Source organism: Salmo salar, chromosome 14 (assembly GCF_965601325.2).
Source record: "Salmo salar chromosome 14, fSalSal1, whole genome shotgun sequence".
Taxonomy (NCBI): Eukaryota; Metazoa; Chordata; class Actinopteri; order Salmoniformes; family Salmonidae; genus Salmo; species Salmo salar.
Genome location: NC_138304.1, coordinates 79,729,668 through 79,751,723, shown reverse-complemented (window position 1 = coordinate 79,751,723; position 22,056 = coordinate 79,729,668). Strand labels below are relative to the sequence as shown.

At 42.5% G+C, this 22,056-nt stretch overlaps 1 protein-coding gene across 2 annotated transcripts; it reads right to left on the bottom strand.

Moving 5' to 3' along the window:
• Positions 1–937: 937 nt before the first annotated feature.
• LOC106570247 (palmitoyltransferase ZDHHC18-B-like) lies at positions 938–13,901 on the bottom strand. 2 transcript variants are annotated; one of them, XM_014142357.3, is made up of 10 exons: positions 12,364–13,901; positions 10,894–11,054; positions 9,471–9,620; positions 8,976–9,113; positions 8,802–8,853; positions 8,470–8,572; positions 7,708–7,820; positions 7,389–7,482; positions 5,574–5,684; positions 938–3,591 (listed from the first exon to the last, which is right to left on the bottom strand). In XM_014142357.3, exons 1-10 carry the CDS (start codon positions 12,615–12,617, stop codon positions 3,169–3,171), a joined length of 1,599 nt encoding a protein of 532 aa, XP_013997832.1. In that variant the 5' UTR covers positions 12,618–13,901; the 3' UTR covers positions 938–3,168. The 2 variants fall into 2 exon arrangements, with proteins under 2 accessions (XP_013997832.1, XP_013997833.1); XM_014142358.3 differs by lacking the exon at positions 5,574–5,684 and having other exon boundaries at positions 12,364–13,895.
• Positions 13,902–22,056: the final 8,155 nt, after the last annotated feature.

The following is a 22,056-nucleotide window of genomic DNA, read 5'->3' as shown; positions in this document are numbered from 1 at the left end:
GTGACCTGCAGCCTAACACTAAAATAAAGGCCCTCTCATCATCAGCTGGAGTGGGGATCTCCCTGCCTACATCCCTGACAACTCTCTCTTTTTGTCATGGTACTGTAATACATGGACTGGGGAAGAAAATTAGCCATCCTGGTGCTAGGGTTTGGGTTCAATTCCCTCAGAAATCACATACAAATGTATACACTCTCTGTGCTGTAGGACGCCTAGGAAGAAAGTGTCTACTAAGCAGTATATATTGTATCTGATCCTAGCTGCCGACTCTTTTTAAACATACATTTGTTCTTCTTCTTAAACAAGACAGACTTCTATGGCTTTAGACTACTAACTCAACACTACCTGATATTCCAAGGCATACACACCATGCATACACAGGGAGAGGGTAAAGGTAGCCTCCAGTCATACGCACAGCACATGCCCTGTGTAACCATCAACATCATTCAGACAGCACAGGCAAGCTACAATTAAGGGACATGCAGGGGCCTGTTGCTGAAGGAAGACGAAATATCATTGAGTTCATCTTTTATTGTGCAACATTCCCCACGATTCAGTTGGCCTACATTAGATGTATTTCTTTTTTACAGACAATATAAGCACTGGCCATCTGTTTGAATTGCTTAATAATGACAAAACCCTGTTATACTATCAACATCTAAAGGGAGACACGTCCACATGTTTGGGCCATTTTGCCAGTAAATAAAAACAAACACAAAAGATAAACATAGTATTGTCTGAGAGCCTTTTATGTAACTACTTGACTGAACAAACATTGGATTATTTTCTGGGAAGAGAGCTCTTTTGAAAGTGTGTAAACACGGTGTGAAAATCTCCATTTAGTTGTAACCATCGCCATCTGGTGGCCTTGGTGTGTAACACGTGAACAGAAAGCATCAATTCCAGTTACTGTATGGAGACAAGAGTATCACTCAGGTTATAAACACACAAATGTTTTTATGGTTTTCTATAAAGAATCAATAATGTTGAACATAAATAAGCACAGAGCTCAACAGACCAATCATTCTAGATCCATGATTGACATGAAATAAACCATTGTAAAGTCAGTGCTTTTCATTTTGAGGAATATTGGCTGAAATAACAGGAAATGCCCTTTAGAATCAAATTTGAAATGCATTGTGGATGACCACTGATCTACAGTATGTCTAAGTTGTTGTGATGAAGGGAAACACTTTTTGAAATACAAAATGTGCAGTGAATTCTCTTCTCTGCTCTAGTGAATGTGAATACCGTAGGTCCAAGTGGACAATAGGAATATCATTTTACTTGTATGAACTGGACTGTCAGTGTTAAGTGATCATTGTGTGTCCCTACTACTCAGTGTGCTCACGTTTCATGCTCAGTGGCAGTTCATTGCGTTTTCTGTGCAAATTATTGCAGGGGTAGGCGTAACGAAGTGGATCAACATGAACTTTCACATTTAACTTGCATATCAAATAACTAAACCTATAAAACACAAAGACAGGTCTCAATCTGAAACCACACTCTGAATTCTTCCTATTCAGATGCCCTGGTTCAGTGTGCCTTCTCACATCACACAGTACCCTATTAGATTTGTCAAACCGCACAAAAAACAAAATGGTTCAAATGAACAAGAGGCTAATTTGGTCTAGTATCACTGCTCAAAATCAAGGAAGGGATCAGATTCACACATCTAATATGTGGATTATGGAATAGTAATTAGTGCTGGTGATCCTGTCTGGACTAATAGTGCAAGCAACTCAAGGAGGAAGGACTCTTTGGACATGGCATGAGGCAACCACATGCAACGCAAGATACTGCTAACATGTCTCAGGTACAGAGCAGTATTATAGAGGTGTATATGAATCATGAGAAACACTGCTTTAGTAAGAAAGGAAAACATTCCTGTGTGAAGCATTTCTGAGGTATGCTGTAGGGGTGTCTTGAGTTTTTACTGTAGAATGAATGGTTGGTTTTGAACCATAAAACAGCAGTTAGGATTTTCAAGACGTCCTCAACTGCCAGTGCATTTCAGTCATGTCCGTGTTGTGAATACTAGTCAGTCTTACTATTGTCCGTGGGTCTAGGGCTAAGTACGAGAGCTACTCTTATCGATGTGGGGGGATCTCTTCAAGGTCAGAGACATTGATATATAGAAAGCTCTATGTACTAATGCTAACCTATCACATACCAACTCAAGCTCATCCGTCCAGTTCTGCTTTTAGATAAAAGGATTTGGGTTGTTTGGCACTCACACAGCCAGGTTTTTGGGTCTCAAGCCAGCTACTCTAATAATCTGAGCCATCCCAAATCAGTAGGTAGGTAATCCCCAAAGTTTGTCAAGCCTTAAACCAGACTAAACGCTGCACTCACCATTGTGAAACATAGCGACATCAGTTTGGATGCTAGGCTAGTTTTTGGCCACCCAGAATAATAACGGTCTGAATGAGGCCCTGTAGTGCTGGCTAGGTCTCTTCTGCTTGAGTGTGTCAAAAGAAGAATGTTGGGTTCACTGAGTAGCTATACAAGTTTGCACCACAAAACACCAGCTCTTTCGTTGTGCTTTTCACTGTAAACAAAGGGGCTATTCAGTTCAATTACATTTGGAGGTCTGTCTGTGTGTCCTATATAAGTGTTCACATTACATGTACCACTCTCCCTGCAACTCACATAGCAGGTAGTGCCCTCTTCTGATAGGAAGCTGTAATGTATCTCTAGAAGGGCTCTCCATTCATTTGCACTCTAGTAAAGGCCCAAGCAGGCTATACAAATCGGTAGTAGATGTGAGGTAGGCCTAGCTAGTGAAAGCTGGCCACCGTACAGTGACTTCCCCAGACGGTCACACACCCATAGCTATCCTCAGTAATACATCCTTAAGCTCCAAATTAATAGTCACATAATCCTTGTCCCCATCCACCACATAGGCCCAGGACGTAAAGAGGGTGTTGGTGATGCTTCCGTCATGTCCCACCTCTCTGAGGACTTGTGGACTTACACAGATTATAAAAGATGGACCAGCTTCCACCTGACTGCATCCAGTGAGACTGACTGTAGTCTCTTCCTATAGCCGTGCTCCATGAGTCTGGCAAGTGGGACTAAACTGTTGTACAGCATGCAGAGCGTAGAGCTGTGGAAGGCAGCAAGGCGCAGGTTCATTCACTCAGAGGGAGTTAGAGTTTGCTTGACTCAGTGCAATGCGGCAAAGCTGTCCCTTACGTGGTCCTCTGCCCCTATACCATGACTAGGCCCAAGGCCTGGAGAGGTGGGGGGGCTGAGGCTGAAGTTGTAAGCCGGGTTGGAGATGTGGAGAGCGGCCCGCTTGCTGCTGCTCCGTGCCGACCGCGTCTTGTGGTGCCGGTTATGGTGGTGGTGCTGCTGACGGGGTTCGTCCGGAGGACTGGTGGTGTGGCTGTGGTGGCGGCCTCCGCATTTCAGAGAGGGCACCGCAACAGGGTCAGGGTCAGAGGTCACAGCAGGGTTAAAGGTCACCGCCTGGTCAGCTGGGTCAATGCTGTCTGGACAGGAAGTGGAGACGGTCTGGGGTTTCCCTGTCTGGGGACACGGAGAGCGAGATGCCGACTCCAACAGATCTTTAGTTCCTTGTGTGCACTGGGTGGGAGAAGTAGAGAGGGAGGCGGAGAGAAAGAGATGAGACAAGGGGAGCAGAAAAGACAAGAACCAAGAACTGTTAGCTCAGCTGAAAATAAAAAAGAACAGAAATCCCCCAGGGGAGAAGAGAGATCACTCAGACAGCTATGCAGAGCAAAACTATGGGTCAAAGGTCAAGCTATAGGTAATTGAGGTGGTGCAAGAAGGACATGCAGGTATTCTGATGCTTGGTAACAGAGTCATTTTGGTGAGGGGTAACCATGCAGATGATAAAAAAAATGTAACTTGGAAGCACAAAGTAACACAGTGCTGTTGTATCAATCTTGGCACGTATTTCCACAGCACCAGAGATCACGTCAAATTCTTGTTGGAGTAAGGTAAGACCCCTACACGGTAAGGGGACAAGGCTACTGCCTTGAAGAATGGTCCTTTGAGGGTTTTATTCTCACTTGCAAAAGTGACAGATAAATGAAAGTTACTTGAAAGATGAAGTAGCAAAGGTCAACAAAAACCCACCAGAGCATAAACATTGTAATGTCTGATTGCTTGAGAAGAGAGAGAGATGCTCTTATGATGTTATGTAAAGGACTGGCGTAGCTGTCAGCGCACATTTAACACATGCAGAACCTGACCACCGAGGGGAATTTAGAAGTGTTTGCATTTTCGCCTATGTGGAACAATTCTCATTTATGCTTCCAAATTTAAGAAGCAGTTGGAAAGGCTGAATCGCTATAAACTATTAACGAGTCTACTGCTTGAAAAAGTTATTTTGATCATTGTCTGGTGTGTACATATACAGTGAGCTCAAAGTATTGGGACAGTAACATTTGTTGTTATGGCTCTGTACTCCAGCACTAGATTTGAAATTAAACAATGACTATGAAGTAGGTTAAAGTGCAGACTAAACTTTCATCCAGAAATCATTTAGAAAATACTGCACTTTTTGTACATAGTCCCCCCCCCCCATTTTAGGGGACCAAAAGTATTGGGACAAATTCACTTGCGTGTATTAAAATAGTCAAACGTTTAGTGAAAAAGTTAAAACGCACAAATAAATCATACCCCCTAGACATGTTTTGGGGGGTATGATATTTGTGCATCTGTAACTTTCTCAAATCATCATTCAGTACTATCCATAATCATGGTAGCATCCATATTCATGTTGAAGTCTATAGAAACATTATATTCTTATTTACAATAAAAGCAACTCCAAGATGACAATACTTATCATAGATTTCTATTGGGCACAAAATAATCTGGAACACAATCAAAACAAACAGCAAATGCTTCCAACAAGTTTGTAGAGTCACAGGCTTGATGTAATCACTGTGTGCTAGGAATATGGGTTTAAATACTCAAATTTTGACTACTTTAATACACAAGTAAATTTGTCCCAATACTTTTACCTCCATCATTGTCATTTCATCCAAAGTGCTGGAGTACAGAGCCAAAACAACAAAACACTCACAGTCCCAATACTTTTGGGGCTCACTATCTGTGCATTTAAGCATGCATGAGTGTATCGGAGGAATAGCTGACAAGAAAACAACACAAATATATTAAAGTACAACGAATGTGACATTATCCTTTCCTCAGTTTGACGGTCTGATATTCCAAACCTCACAGGTCTGGACCTTGAGTTTAGAGAGGCTGATTCTGTGTGTGATGGTATACATCCTGACGTGGTTGAAATCAGCCGTGTTAAAGGAAGAAGCATAGTAGCACTGTGAGAGAAGCCAGCCAGGCAGGCAGAAAAACAAAGCAAACAGCAACCAGGCACAGAGAGAGGGCCCCCTAGAAAACCTCCCTTCTGCACCAGGGTTGGGCTCTATTCACTTTAACTCAGTACTTCCAAATAAGTGAATTGGCATTCAATTGAAGCAGATGTAGACACAGTAGCCACAGAGACGGGTAAGGCCAGCCAAACACTCTTACTGCACTCTACCTGGGGTCATCTCACCAACCTGTCTGTCTCCACTAACCTTGCTCATCAGCCAGCACAGGACAGAGCAAAGTCCAGACAGTTGTCCTCCTAGTGGGGGGTGGTGATGGGCCATACACACAAATACGGAGACACACAATACCAGTTGACACTACGGAATAGGCACACAGGGGTAAGGCTTAGTGACAATGATGACATAGGGACTGTTCACACGTATGATTATGCTACATCTTAACTGTAACACACAGGTGAGAATTAAAAAAGGAATGCATGTCTATTAAACTCATTTGGAAATAAAATGTATTTATTTCATTGTTAAAATGCAATATTTATTACTGTACATTTCAGATGGACATAATTTATTCCAAAATGACGTATAAATATTTAGATGACCAAAATAAACAAAAAGACAAATAATATAAGATTGTAATATAAAAAATATTTTTAAAAGCATAAGAAAACAGTAAGAGGGAGATGATTTTGACTGGCTTGAGGGAGGCAGGTAGCCTAGTGTTAGGCCAGCGTCAGAGTCGCTGGTTCGAATCGCCGAGCCGACTAGGTGAAAAATCTGCCAATGTGATATTGAGCAAGGCACTGAACCCTAATCGTTCCTGTAAGTCGCTCTTTATAAGAGCGTCTGCTAAATTACTAAAAACATTTAAAATGTAAATGCAGGTAGCTTTTATGTCACTTTTAACATGACCATTACATTATGGTATGACACACAGAACACAACACACACACTCCAATACAGAGTCACGTCAGAGACAAATACAAACAACAACAACATTGAGGGAAGACAAATAAGTGTGTTTTCACACTCTGTAAACAAAGATAATTCCATGAGCATAAATAAAATACCTCTTCCATGCCTTCTCAGCTGACCAACTGAATATCAGTGAGGGAGGGTGTCCAGATTGAGACAAATGAAAACAGCACTTGGGTACAGACGTATTTGTGACCGGTAAATTCCCAGCAGTAACCACTTCCATTACCAGCATGTGGTTGCTAAAAGTATAAATACTGTGCTTCTTCTCTCTCTCTGGTCTAACTCCTTATGTGCAAATAAATTCTAATCCGCAAACTTCCAGCAGACATGACAGTGACCTTGTACCTAAACCAAGGTTAGGTGAGCTTATCGCTATTGCTTGAATGTAAACAGAATGTAAACAGAATGTAAACAGAAGGAAGGCCTAGTCTGAAGGATTGGAGAGTGCCACTGCTGTCAGACTCAACTAAAAACCCAGTGGCAGTCGCACTTTGTAAACAAACATTTTAATAAAAACTCCTAGCGCCTACGTTTCTCCTCAACTACAAAACAAGGGCAAAACCTTTAACCCAGCTGGGAAGTGGATGAATCATATGTAGGCTGTTCCCCTTTTCACTGAAATGAAATACATAAATAACACTGAGTTGCCTGATTATAACATCAGGGCATGGAATGGCGTGAGTAACTAACGGTTGAGCTACACCCAGGTCAAACATGGCCTAGCAGCCAGCTTCACTTCCTCTTTCAAGCCAGAGACAGTCTTTTACTGTCAACTGTAAACAGTCTGGTGTAGACTGGACTACCAGGATCAGGCAACAACATATGTAATGACCACAACAGGATCCTGGACTCTTAGCAATAGTACTACAGTACACTGGTATGAGGGACTAAGTCATGAGGGGGTGACCCCATACACAACAGCCAGTCAGGCAACAGTCAAAGGGGGTTGGGTTCGGTTGGAAAAGGCAACTAAACTGGGGTCTGCAAATCAGGCTGAAGGTGGTTTGGGGTTGCAGGTAGCGGTATAGGGGAGGGGGGAACCTGCAATGCACAAGGGGGCAGCTGGGACGGCGTGGGCCCTCCTACCACGTTTATCTCGTTCTTAGTGGCCAGCTCTATCTCCGTGGCAACTGTCTGGGACGACTCCTCCACTGGCATGAAGCCTCGCCTGTCAATCAAACTGAACAACATGGAGGAAACAGGTTAGTCAAATAATTCAGGCTTCATGTCAATTCAGTTTCCTTCTTAGTCAAATCAAGGAGCGATTAGAAATTAAATTCATGCATTGGAGAAAATCGTCGGAAAACAATGGGGCATTTTTAAACACTTCCTAAATAGACTGATTTGAAGAAAGAACTGACTCAAACCCTATGAAATATACATTATAAACCAGGCTGAGTCTCACCTGGGAGGCATGGGTCCACAGAGTACAGAGCAGCAGTTAGTAATGATGTTGTTATAGCTGTAGGGGTTACCGGTGTCCTCCGCCCCACTCTTCCCCGACCACGAGCCTTTGATCTGGGAACAAGAGACACACAAGATTGACCATTAGTCCTCTTCCTAGACTAGTTTATTTGTCAGGGACCAGGCATAACAAACATGACACCAGGTTAAGCTACATGGCTACTTTCCATCTGCAGTCTAAACATACCGGAAGGGTCACTTAACTGTTTAAAGCGCAAAATCTGCAGTCAGTAAAACATTTGATTTTCCTGGGTTTTATATGCATTTCCACACTATAAGGTTGGAGTAATACTATGACATTTTGAAAATGCCCTCAGTGTAAGAGCTGTTTGAAAAGCCCATCTGAAATGTTTCCATTTTGGTGGGATGGAGTTTTGGCCTTCCATGGTGGCATCACTATGTGGTAAATGAGTTTATAGGCCAATAAGAAAGAGTTCCAAACCTCTCTGCTAATAACAGCTAATTTTCCGTTTCCCCCTTACCACTCAGACCTCTCCCAGACAGTCCTAGCTAAATTCTTACTTGAGAAATTGCACTTTGCTAAGATGCATTTGTTTCTTTTTGACCATTTTAATTGAAAACAACCACAGTAAGATACTTAATGATTTGATATTGAGATAAAAACAGCTGCACTGAACCTTTTAAGTGTATAATACATATCCCAGAAGAGACAGAGATATCACACTCATTGGCATTTACTCACATCTTCATTTGTTGTCAGGTTAGAAGCAACCAGGTAGGTATGGAAGCCTGAGAGGCCCAAGATAGACCAAACTGAAAAGAAGCAAATCACCAGCTCCACAGCAGTGCAGGAAGAAAAGTCAAGGACAACATTTATGGTTTGAGTATCTAAATATCACCAGAGATGTCAGCTGGACAGACAGATTGAGAGACCCATTCGTATTCTGCAGTACGGCCAAGAAGCTGAAGTGAATGACAGTTTAGGTGCCCTAACACCAGACTACGAGGCAGGGAGTGGTATTATGAGGGGATCAGATAGGTTACACTAGACACACAGTCTTGGTAAAAGGATATCTGGCTGGACTTTCCTGAAGAGCAAACATCAGACCTCTCCCTCCTTGTGCCCCTGAGGACAGAACCATTGAAAATTGATACAGAAAACCATGACAGGACAATAAATCAGGATCCACGCAACAGTTCCATACAAAATCACAAGCCTGGGCAGTGTCTTCTGTGTAGACTACGTACTCAGTGCTAGATGTGTGGCGACGCAGCCAAAGATGAAGACTGTCAGGAAGGACAGAGAGACGATGAAGGTGTAGAAGAAACGATAGTTCCTCTTCCCAACACAGTTCCCCACCCAGGGACAATGGTGGTCGAATCGCTCTGGAGGACAGGAAGAAAGATTGAGGAAGAAGAACATTTACAAATATCTACAAAGGACAACTCATTGACATGGAGGCCAAGCTCTCAAGCCCCTTTCAATAGTAAAATAAATGTGAATTAAATGTAGAAAAGTCGAAAAAGAAAATGAAGAAGGCCTGCTTTCAGAGTTGATCAGCATCTTAATGGAGGAGACCAACACTAATAAATCCTCTTTATAAGACTGATAAATAAAGACTTTTGTTGAACAATCTCAGTAACAGGCTGTGTATAGCCTAAATAATTCAGTCTAATAAAATGTCAGTATGTCCCTCTGTCTGTGTCCCGTGTTGAACGTCCACCTCTGTCACCAGTCCTTACCCACACAGTTGTCACAGAGGGAGCAGTGGGAGGTGCGCGGTGGCCGGAACATCTTGCAGGTGAAACAGTACTTGAGCTTCACTACCTGCTGGTTGATCATCACCTCCTTGGTGCGGGGAGGGGGTCGGTAGGTGGAAGAGCCAGAGTTATCTGAGGAGGAGAGAAAGACAGGGAGGACATATCAGGAGATATAGCACACAAGGTGTGTGTGTATTACTATTCTCTTGGGTATCCGAAATCCCCCAAATTCCTCACAAGGATAGTAAAACAATGAAAATTCTCTTATTTTAGGCTTAGGTGTTTAGAGGTCAGGGAAAATAGGATTTTGAATGGAAATCTATTTTTGGCCCCCACTAGTATAGTAAAACCTATGCTTTGTGTGTATGTGTCCTTGTTGTGATCCAGGCAGTAGTAGCTTTAGGCCTAATTGCTGGCGGAGTGGTGTCCATTAAAGCGGCTTCATGGGGGAGGCAATCAATCAACACAGGCTCTATGTAAAGTATGAAAGTGCGCTGCCTGCCTGGCAGTCCCATATTCTGCATTTAGACAGGCAGTCCAATTCTGATCTTTTTGTTTCAGTTGAGTGATGGTTCAGTTGAGTGATGATTTGATGTATTAGACTGAGCTCATTAATAGTAAAGTGTAAGGTAGGTTCAAGATAACAACGGAGTCACAATGTTTGATAGACAGCTGAATATTAGGCAGCTAGTCAGAACTAAGTATTCATCTGGTTTAGGAAAAAAGGCCTAACCAGCAGATATGACAACTTAGGCCTAAACCATGTTGCAGAAAGCTGAGTGGACATCACACTCTGTCATCCTAACAGACACACATTAAAAGAGCATGAGAATATCATCACAATAACTTTTTTTTAAACTTTTGGTGCCACAATGAAATTACTCTTTAAAACCACAACCCCCTCTACATGAAGTGAGTTTCCACTCTACAAAAAACAAAGACAGAGAAAGAGATGAAGAGAAAATGAGGGAGGGGGAGCGAGAGAGCGATGTTAGTGGCAACCCACTGCAATGGGCCCAGTGTCCTTTAATTTTTCACAAAATTAAACGGCAGAGTTAACTACCCACACAGCAGACTGACCACCCACACAGAAACAAGCAGTGCCACTAACAGTTCAAAGATCTCTATCCCTCCCTCCCTCCCTCCATGCCCGGTCAGAAGAGACTGTGTGTGGTTCAACCATTTGTTGGCTGAATAATGCATTGCTTCAAACAAAAAAAAGCAGGAAACTACCATATATGTTGCTACTACAGTGTCAAAAACTGGAGCAAACAAACTGGTGATAAAAGGTCAAAAAGATACCAGGAAATGGAGCAGGAAAACAAATGGTGAATGTGTACACAAAGCTGTGAAAGTGAGTGGGAAAGGAAGAATGTTCTTTCAGGTGTGTATGTGTTGCCCTTACCGATCTGCTTCTCAATGTCTGCGGCCTCGTCCGGTGTGGCCCGGGGCAGGATGCCAGGGTCAGTGAAGCTGGTCTGCAGGAGGGAGATGACTACAAACACAAACAGCACTCCTCCAATTGCTGGGATGAACACGGTCAGGTGCTTCAACAGGAAGGGACAGCTGTGGTGGCAGGACAAAGAAAAAAAGAGGACTATATAAAGCAACAATTAAAGTGGACTGGCTTATATGTTAAAACTAAGGGTGTGTTTACACTGGAAACCCAACTCTGATATTTTGCCCAATTAATAGGCAGAAGAGCTGACCTGATTAATCAAAAGACCAATAGGCCCCTTTCTGCGTTTGCAAACTGCCACAAGAGGGCGATGTGCGTGCAATTGGCAGAAACTCCTCCCTGCTAATATGTAAACTGCTAGTTACAAATGCAGTAAATCCGTGTGGAGCTCAAATGGTGAGCTTAAGTATTCGTTTTTCACAATGTATTCAGAATATTACTGTGCATTATCTGCGTACGATCGGGAGCGCTTCTTCAGGAAAATCTAAAGCCTTATTTACATGTTGCTTATGAGTGTATTTCACACTACTTTTGGATTATAAATTGGATTGTGGGTCTTGTATAAATGTTCCGCTTAATATAAAGTTCGTGTCATCCTCGCCAATCAATTTCATTATACTTCAAAAACACGTCAACCAGTAAAATGGCTCTTTGGCTAGCTTTGCTACAAGGCTGTCAATCAGCGTTAGCATTCTAACAACTGCTGAATTCAAAATAGGTATTTTGCAACTATCACAACCAAATATAATCCTAGTGACTGTTCAAGCAATAATCAAAACAACATTGTAAGCCTAGGAGAACCCCCCCTCCAAAAAATGTAATAGCTTATTTCAGTGGGTGATAATACATGCGCGCTGACTGACAATGTGTGAATTCCTGGTTCATTCCCGCAACCTGAAATCGTGCGCATCCGTGTGTCGGGTACTGAAAATAAAAATCACAATTGGCCTGACTGTTAATGCAGCCTGGCTTCATTAAGGTCATTTCTTTTTATCACCAGGACAACTAAAGAGGACAAGATTGATTGCAGAGCACTGCAGCGACAATCAGGACTAGTTCTCATTTTCAACATGAGAAACTGAAAACGCTGTCAAACACAATAGTACAATATTGCAATAGTTTCTCAACCACCGAGAGGATCTGGATTTAATCAACTTCCACTTTTTAATTACTACTGTAGCATAGTCTCAGGAGATGTATCACACATTTCAGCAAGACACTTGTAAGAATATGTAATACCAGAACATGTCATTAAAACTATTTCTCTATTGTTGTGACCAGAATCTACTGTATTGGTTAAACTGCTAGACACACAACCCAACTTACCATGGTTTGTTGAAACCTGTGTGGCATCATTTTAATGGCAAACATTTTTGTGTCAAAGCAATGCAAAATAAAACGAGAACGTGTACTTACTCGAAAACAAAGAACAGTACAGTGGTGACCAAAATGAGGCCGAGGGTGAGTGGTAGGACACCGCTTTGCTGAGCCACTATGATCCGTCCATCACAGTAGAAGCGATTCTTGCCGGGGAAAACTTCCCATTTTCTCCGTGCGGTTTCCCCCTTCTTCTCTTCCTCAACAACAGCGTGTTGTGGCGGCAGGGTCGGGGTTGGTGCTGGCGTTGAAAGTGCCCGCGGGTCGATTTGCTGGTATTCGCAATGTTTCATGATTTTAAGAAATGTTCGGGCTTCCCGAATAGAGGAGCTATCTTGTGCTTGCCTCCGCTATCTACATAGGCAGCAACTTGCTAATGATCTAGCTAATGTTTGCTAACTAACGTTACCTAACAATAACATCGACTAGCGTGTTGCCAGTAACGTTAACTACAAACATGTTCCAATACCGGTAAGTTAGTGGTGCATGTCGTCATTGAATCAACAACGTCACCAAGCGCATCCAGTGTATGCAAACAATGTCCCCAAAATATACACTCCATGAGGAGAACAATTCGACTGTGATATTATCCATCATATCGGTCTATCAACCTAAAGAACAGCTGTGTGTGTGTGACCCATTGCATTCGTATGACCGCTTAGCTGGCTAGGCTAACGCGCTAGCTAGGCTAACGCTACCTAGTTAGCCCAAAAATCAGTGATGAACAGACTAACGTTAGAGAATAGTAGCTAAGTAGAAAGCATATCCCATGAACAGCATAAAAATAGGTATCAGTACCATACCAGGGTTCTGTTTGATACGGACGGTTCAATATGATCCTATTTGAGACCACCAATTCCTACACTTTCAGCCAGGCAGATGAAACAAAGTGATGTTGGAATTTCCCGGTGGTGATGTAGATGAGGGTTTTCATAGCTACGAATCGACGATAACCAACAGCAGACCGTCTGTTACACTAATAAACATCATAATCGAAATGCTCATTTATGTTGGTCTCGTGTAGTCTATTACATTCAGGAAAGCGTAGAGGTCAGGCGCACTTCTTTATAATATCCAGCGTTATGACCGAGAGGAAGAGGCGAAGCGAGAGGATTTACTCCACCCCAAATCTTTCCGCGTGAGAATAAGCCCTTTTTCCCCAGCTGACATCACATATATTTCCATTTCTATTGTAAAAGCGGTCCCTGGGCTATCTTGTCAATATAATATATAATATTTGGTTATGATCACTATGGAATGTTTACGACACATTCAATTGTTGTACGGCGTTCATGATTTGCTGGCAAGGAATTACGACAAACGTGGAAACCTTTAGTGGGTTATTCAACTATTTTTCTCCTTCCCCCTTCTGACACCCAGGTGGTGACACGCATCTCTGCTTCCTCAAGCTCAACCCCGATAAGACGGAACTGCTCTCCTTCCCCAGGAAAGCCTGCCTGCTCAAATACCTCTCCGTCAGGGTTGACAACTCCACAGTGTCACCCTCCTAGAATGCAAAGACCCTTGGCATAACCCTGGACAACACCCTGTCATTCTCTGCAAATATTGAAGCGGTGACCCGCTCCTGCAGGTTTATGCTCTACAACATCTGTAGAGTACAACCCTACCTCACACAGGAAGCGGCGCAGGTCCTAATCCAGGCACTTGTCCTCTCCTGTCTGGACTACTGCAACTAGCTGTTGGCTGGGCTCCCCGCTTTTGCCAAACCCCTGCAACTTATTCAGAATGCAGCAGCCCGTCTGGTTTTCAACCTTCCCAAGTTCTCTCACGTCACCCCACTCCTCTGCACACTCCACTTGCTTCCAGTTGTAGCTTGCATCCACTACAAGACCATGGTGCTTACCTACGGAACAGCAAGAGGAACTGCCCCTTCCTACCTTCATGCTATGCTCAAACCCTACACCCCAACCCGAACACTCCGTTCCGCCACCTCAGGTCTCTTGGCCCTCCCACCGCTACGCTCAGCCCAGTCCAAACTCTTCTCTGCCCTGACACCCCAATGGTGGAACCAGGTTCAGAGTCCCTGCCCATCTTCCAAAAACATCTAAAACCCTACCTCTTCAAACATTATCTTAAATAATCCTCCTCACCTTGACACATCCCCTTTCTAGCTCTGACTCTACTGACAGCTACGTTATTGAGGATTTTTTTAACCTTTTTATGCCTGTGATACGTGGTTGTCCCACCTAGCTATCTTAAGATGAATGCACTAACTGTAAGTCGCTCTGGATAAGAGCATCTGCTAAATGACTAAAATGTAAATGAAGTTACCAGTATCTTTGCTTACACCTCAAAAGGCAAAATCCAGGTAGTCTACTTTGTATTATTATCATATTAACCATATTAAATCATGAACAAGTGACCCAATAATGTCAATGCAAAATTACTTTTATTAAGCCTAGATATTTAGAAAACGCAGTTTCTGCAGTTCCATTAGTTGACTGTTGTCACTACTGTTCCTTTGGGGGGCTTGGGCTGGTGTTGCTACTGGATGACATGAAGTCTGGAGAATCCAGATTCGCAATGATCTCAGAGGCGCCCAGGGATGTGTTTGAGGTGGCTGCAGAGGGGCTTGGAAGCTCGCTGAACAGACTGTTGTTGCTCTTGACTGGACAACCCAGCTGAGCCACCATCCCACTGCTTCTACTAGTGGTCCTGGAAATGTCCAAGACCATGGAGTTGACCACCCTTTCTTTTGTTGAGAATAAGGGAAGAAAGAATATAACTTTATTAGTCCATTTTGCAAAGGATATTCAAAATGTTCTCTGAAACCACCAGCCCTTGAATTGCAATTTCAGTACCCACATTTTCATTGCCCTGCCTGGGATTTCAACCAGTGACCTTCTGGCTACAGGTCTGCCTCTAACCCTTGGGATACTTTCCTCTTGGCAGTCTGGAGAGGTCGGATTTTCCTCCTGCTGTCGTCTTGGACAGGCTTAGTGAGGGTGGGGCGAGGAGGGGATTGGCACCAGTGTTCTGGTATTCGTACTAAACTTCACAGCAGAAGCTTTCCTTTCCTTTGTATCTGTGGGAAAAAAAATACATCAGGATTTTATGAAATAATATACAGTAGCCTATCGCATATTTTGCACCAAATTCAATCTAATATGAGGTGTTATGAATATCATATATGATCGATAAAGGTATTCAGGACTCCTACCTGAGACTGCATCAACTGGAACCTGAAAAGCTCTATCCAGAGACAGGGAGCTAATGGATTTGGTCATCAATATACACAGCATACTAATCAGCTCCACCCATTTCAGTTTGCTTCATGGCAAGAGCTTGGAATGAGACTCAGCAGTGAATCTCCTCTGAACACTGTGGCCTATGCAGGTTCTCTGTGATAGAAGAGTGATTTTATTTACAATTAGGACACATTGCATAGTATCAATAGCGACAAAGGCTGAATTATTTGTTTTTATTATACATTTAATAATACAAATAACATGGACTAGATGGAAATTGTACTTCTAGTACAATTGATGGGAATGGATTAAACTCTTTAAAAGTATTATTGTGGTAGAAGTTTAAAAAGTTTTACTTTAAATCATTTTTAAAGTATGTATGGTTTGGGAAAATGTTATAGTATAATGGTGGTGACTGGTTATAGTTGAAAAATGTAGAATAGCCTGAACATATGAAAGTTGGTATGGTGTATCTATCTTGAACAGTTCAAGAGTTACTGTTGATGAGTTATTTTATGCTAATTTAGATCGTTATACTTGATAAAAAAAGTTTTAAAGAATTTGAAGTTGGGATAGCCTGAACATGTGAAAGTTGGTTTGGTGTATGTAGCTGGAACGGTTTAAGAGCTACTGTTGGTGGGTTATGTTATGCAAATGTGTGCACATTTATATAGTTATTAGTTAATACAAGTTTAAAGAATTTGAAGTTTGGATAGCCCGAACCTGTGAAAGTTGGTTTGGTGTCTCTAGATTGAACGGTTCAAGAGTTACAATTATTGTCGGTAGGTTATATGTGCAAATGTATGCACATTTAAGTAGTTATAATTTATAGCGCAGACCAGAGCTAGTGCAAGCCAGAGCTAGTGCAAGCCCAGGACCAGAACTGGACCAGAGCTAGTGCAGACCAGAGCAGTCGTTGTGGTCAGTAGTTGTGATCAGCAGTTGTGTGGTTTTGGTCAATAGTTGTGTGGTTGTGGTCAGTAGTTATGGTCAGCAGTTGTGTTGTTGTGGTCATTAGTTGTATGGTTCAGTAGTTTTGTGGTCAGTAGTTGTATGGTTGTGGTCAGTAGTTGTGGTCAGTAGTATATTGGTTGTGGTCAGTAGTTTTGTGGTCAGTAGTTGTGTGGTTGTGGTCAGTAGTTTTGTGATTGTGGTCAGTAGTTTTGTGGTTCAGTAGTTGTATAGTTATGGTCAGTAGTTGTAGTTGTGGTCAGTAGTTGTGTGGCCAGTTGTTGTGGTCAGTAATTGTGTGGTCAGTGGTTGTGGTCAGTAGTTGTGTGGTTCAGTAGTTGTGGTCAGTAGTTGTGTGGTTATGGTCAGGAGTTGTTGTCAGTAGCTATGGTCTGTATTTGTATTGTTGTGGTCAGTAGTTGTGTTGTCAATAGTTGGGTGGTTGTGGTCAGTAGTTTTGTGATTGTGGTCAGTAGTTTTGTGGTTCAGTAGTTGTGTGGCCAGTTGTTGTGGTCAGTAATTGTGTGGTTGTGGTCAGTGGTTATGGTCAGTAGTTGTGTGGTTCAGTAGTTGTGGTCAGTAGTTGTGTGGTTATGGTCAGGAGTTGTGTTGTCAATAATTGGGTGGTTGTGGTCAGTAGTTGCGTGGTTGTGGTCAGTAGTTGCATGGTTGTGGTCAGTGTCTAAATTACAGTTGTTACGTATGAAAACTGAAAGAAGTGCAATGAGAAGTGATCGGGTGAAATATGAAGGGAGTGAAAGGTGGCAGTTGTTGTCCGAGCCAGTTGTTGCTAGTTAACAGTTGCCTTGGCTTGCCTGCTCACTCCATTGCTAAAGCCAGTGTTAGAAACATGCTGACATACAGTATGTTTTTAGTGTGAAACTAAATAAATACTGCACTCTGACCCACAAAACATCTCTGCTAGATTCACGATAGTGTTCTGAGACAAAGCAAGAAAAGTGAACTTCAAAACAGAATGTAGTTATATTAGAATCTGCTAGCTTTTGACATGACTTAACTGCATCTAGAAAGAGAGCAGTTGATGGGTTACTAAAACAGCCCATTCTATTGATTGGTAGAAGCTAGCTCTAATTTTTTTTCAGTTTTGAAAATCGGAGAAGTAGAGGAAGATTTCATGCACTTTATGTTTTTGTCTGACTTGTTGGGGGATTGGTCAAAACGGCAGTTGTTTGGAAAAAGTTTGGGGAAAATGTGGTAATGCAGTTACTAAAACAGCTATATCGTTAGATCTGTAATGGATATTTTGGTTCCGCGAACAGATTTCAACAGCAGAGAAGTAGACGAAGATGTCATACCCTCTAACTGTTTTGGCAAGTTGTCAATATGGCAGTTGTTTGCAAATGTAACAGTATAGCTTCCGTCCCTCTCCTCACCCCAACCTGGGCTTGAACCAGGGACCCTCTGCACACATCAACAACTGACACCCACGAAGCATCGTTACCCATCACGCCACAAAAGCCGTGGCCCTTGCAGAGCAAGGGGAACAACTACTTCATGGTCTCTGAGCAAGTGACATCACCGATTGAAACGCTATTAGCGCGCACCACCACTAACCATTTCACATCGGTTACACTCACCCCCCGTTTGACCTCCTCCTTTTCCGCAGCAACCAGTGATCCTGGTCACGGCACCAATGTAACAGTATAGCTTCCGTCCCTCTCCTCGCCCCAACCTAGGCTTGAACCAGGGACCCTCTGCACACATCAACAACTGACACCCACGAAGCATCGTTACCCATCGCGCCACAAAAGCCATGGCCCTTGCAGAGCAAGGGAAACAACTACTTCACGGTCTCTGAGTGAGTAAAGTAACCGATTGAAACGCTATTAGCGCGCACCAACACTAACTAGCTAGCCATTTCACCTCGGTTCCACAAATAAGTTACAGAAAATGTTGTTGATGCTGTTACTAAAATAAACTTTTTATCAGAATAAGATTTTTTGTTAAAACGCCAGATTTGAATAGCAGAGAAGTAGGGAAGATACAAATGGTAAAAATGTTTGTCGAAGATGCTGCAAAGTCATCAAAGTAGCTGATTTGTGACAAAAGTTGAATTATTGAGATGTGTTGTTGTTTCTCTGTCTTGACATTCTTTGGTGGTTCATGGGGATGTAAAGCACAGAGATCTCGGAGTTGTCCTGAGGACAGTATTGTGACAGAAGAGCTGGGCGTGATCGCCTTCTTGGGGACAATGGTCTCTGGCCACTCACAGACTCGTAAAGGTAATCGTTATGGTGCATCTTTTGCATGATAATGTTAACAATGCTATTGGCGTAGGGCATTATCTCCCAGTCTGACAGATCCTTTTCGTTGAGCTGGGCCTGGACCCTGGGGTGGCAGAATAACTGCTTTGTCTAACTGGTATGGAGGAACTGCTTGTTCTTTCCACTGGACTAGAGGTAAGACCTGGTCCGAATTCTGGGCTTGAGGCAATACACACTGTGGAGTCTGGGCTTGAGGTCATACTTGGCTGGTACTCTGGGCTGGAGGTGACACTTGGCCTGTCCTCGGAAAAGATGACCTCGTGGCCCTCCCCAGTCAGGACGTCGATCACCTTGAATTGAATTGAATTCATTTTATTTATACACATGCATACATCAGAACACATAGGCTGAGCACTGATGGCTGGTGGAACATGTACAATTCATGACGTCCATAGAATCAATAGAATAAACTATGCTTAAAACAAGGGACAGTACAATGGCCTCCCGAGTTACACAGCTGTCTAAGGCACTGCATTGCAGTGCTAGAGGCATCACTACAGACCCGGGTTCGATCCCAGGCTGTACCAAAACCGGCCGTGATCGGGAGTCCCATAGGGCGGAGCACAATTGGCCCAGCGTCGGAGGGTTTGGCCGGGGAGGTTTTACAAGTAGGCCGTCATTGTAAATAAGAATTTGTTCTTAACTGACTTGCCTAGTTAAATAATATACAAAAAACAATACCTTGTCTATGATCTCATTAACCTGGTCTGAGGACAGGGCAGCGCTCTTCAACATGCTGATTATGGGGAACATCGAAGGACCACCTTCATCATTGTCTGATGATGACTGAGATAGCTCAGGGCTTCCATGACTGCCATGGCTGTGTTCACTCTTCTCAGCATATGCATTCTCAACAGAATCCTTTGCATCCATAGTTTCATTATTTGCATCAATATTCTTATCCCTAAATTCTATCTTGGATTCTATTTTTTAATCTCTGACTTCTATTTTGGACTCTCCAGCTGTTAGAATAAGCTCATAGCTCCTGGTGTTATTCTCAGACATAGTATTGTCTTGTTTATCTGCATTGATCTCAGCATTGGCTTCTTCTTCCATTTTAGTGTCAATGTTCAACCCCTCAGTCAGCTTGATCTCTGTCTCAAAACTAGCCTCTACCTTTGCCTCTTGGGTGTCGCTCTTGGTAATCTCAACTACTTCCTTGACTTCAGTCTTGACCATCACATCTGCAGTTGTCTCCACTTCTTGAACTTCAATCTTGGCTGTTGTACCTGCAACAGTGGCCAACTCCTTACTTTCAGTCTTGGGTATCACATCAGCAATAATCTCTTCTTTCTCTATGTCCAGTTTAGCCATTGTATCTTCAATAGTCAGAAGTTCAGTCTTGGCTGTTGTGTCTGCAATAGTTGACACTTCCAGAAGTTTGTTCTTGGCTGTTGTGTCTGCCATAGACACAACAGCCATTTATAGTGAACAAAATATTAATGGAAACACGGACAGAACCACAGCTTTTACAGATAAAACTCATGGACTCAGTGGACCATACATGTCAATCCATCAATCAATATTTGTACAGCACATTTTATACATAGTAAAGTGCAGACTTACATTTCAGACAGTTGCTGGGTGATGGACTGAAGGGAGCCAGCTTGTCCAATCAGACTGCCACAGGTTGCCAAGGTGAAGGAGACAGAGTCAACCAGCCCTGAGCCCTCAGTTTCTACCAGACATGAACAAAACACTCTTTATACCATACACATAAAGTATAGAATAAATAAATAAGTTAAAGTCACCTAAGGCAAAAAATGATGATCATTTTTTTCACTCTAAATTGAAGCTACAGTTATAAGATTGTTATAAACAAACCATCATGTTATAAACAAAATGGCCATTGTGATTAACCTCTACAGGATCGGTGTGATTAGCATGAGGTTGTAAGTATCAAGAACATTTCCCAGGACATAGACATATCTGATATTGGCAGGAAGCTTAAATTCTTGTTAATCTAACTGCACTGTCCAATTTACAGTAGCTATTACAGTGAAAGAATACCATGCTATTGTTTGAGGAGAGTGCACAGTTATGAACTTGAAAAGTTATTAATAAACCAATTAGGCACATTTGGGCAGTCTTGATACAACATTTTGAACAGAAATGCAATAGTTCATTGGATCAGTATAATTTTGCACATACATTGCTGCCATCTAGTGACCAAAATCTTAAGTGCGCCTGTGCTGGAATAATACATTAAAGGGGCGGATCCTTAAGAGATTTTAAGCTAAGTGTGGTGTTTCATTATAATGCTAATTTACTAAATTAAAAAATATTTACACCAAAACATGAAAGAGGAAGCCCAGCCTCCTACTACAGAGGTTGTAGGCAGAGATTATGGATTTATGATTCACTGCTTCGACCATGTTTTGACACAAAGCCGAGAGTTTCTATAACACAAATACAACTTTTCATGACTAATATATGTTAACCACATACAAACACACAGGTTTTGCCTGAAATTACAGCCTATTCCCTATGTAGTGCCCTAGTTTTGACCAGATAGGGTGTTATTTCCGACATTAGCCAGAAATAATCGGCTCCACTAATTAAGATTCTTTACTCTCGTTATGTCATAATTCTGTTCCAGAGGAGAAGGTGAGGGTTGATGATCAGAGGGGTTAATTCTAATGGAGCCAACCAGGTCGACTGATGAGGGATCAAAACATCAACAAAACATCAACGCGTCTCTTACTGGCTAAATTCCTTTACAAAGAGCTTATGTACTGCACCATACTTCAGGACGTGGCTGTCTGTTCAGAGCAAACATCAGTAGGAAAGTCTCACCTTGGGTGTTGTCAGGATCTGATACTGATATCAGGATGTTTTCCATGCTCTCCGGATTGTCTTGTGAATCTGTCTTGGTTGGGGAATGCCTCTCTTTCTTCTGGCCTTTTGAGACACAGTCTGTTCTGTTGTCTCTCTCGTTTCTGTGAGCAAGGGATCAAAACAAAATCATTTTAGGCTGGGATCCATGTATTTTGTTTCTGTTGGCGAAGGCATTGATGCTTTTTGCAACAAAACACAATGTATTTTCCAACTGCATACTCTTAGCCCAGGGCTATTCTTAACCGTCAGTTTAAACTAGTAAGTGTAGGGTGAAGACAACTAAAGAGACTTGAAACGTAAAATGAAAACCCAAAGCCATACCATTTTCTCTTTCTCCTGCTAGTTTGTGACCCAGCCTCGTTCCAGCCTCATCTCTCTCTTCACCTCCTTGGTGACCTCCTGCAGCAACGCACAACCTTTAGTATTCCACAACTAAGACCAGGGAGAGA

Bases quoted from the DNA above. Each gene is read 5' to 3' on its own strand.
- LOC106570247 (XM_014142357.3), bottom strand. From the start codon at position 12,617: ATGAAACATTGCGAATACCAGCAAATCGACCCGCGGGCACTTTCAACG. The intron at 7,821-8,469 runs GTGAGTAAATGC...TCTTGTTCCCAG, and splicing joins ACCTGACAACAAATGAAGAT to ATCAAAGGCTCGTGGTCGGG. The intron at 3,592-5,573 runs GTTAGTGGAGAC...TCTCCCACCCAG, and splicing joins TGTGCTGGCTGATGAGCAAG to TGCACACAAGGAACTAAAGA.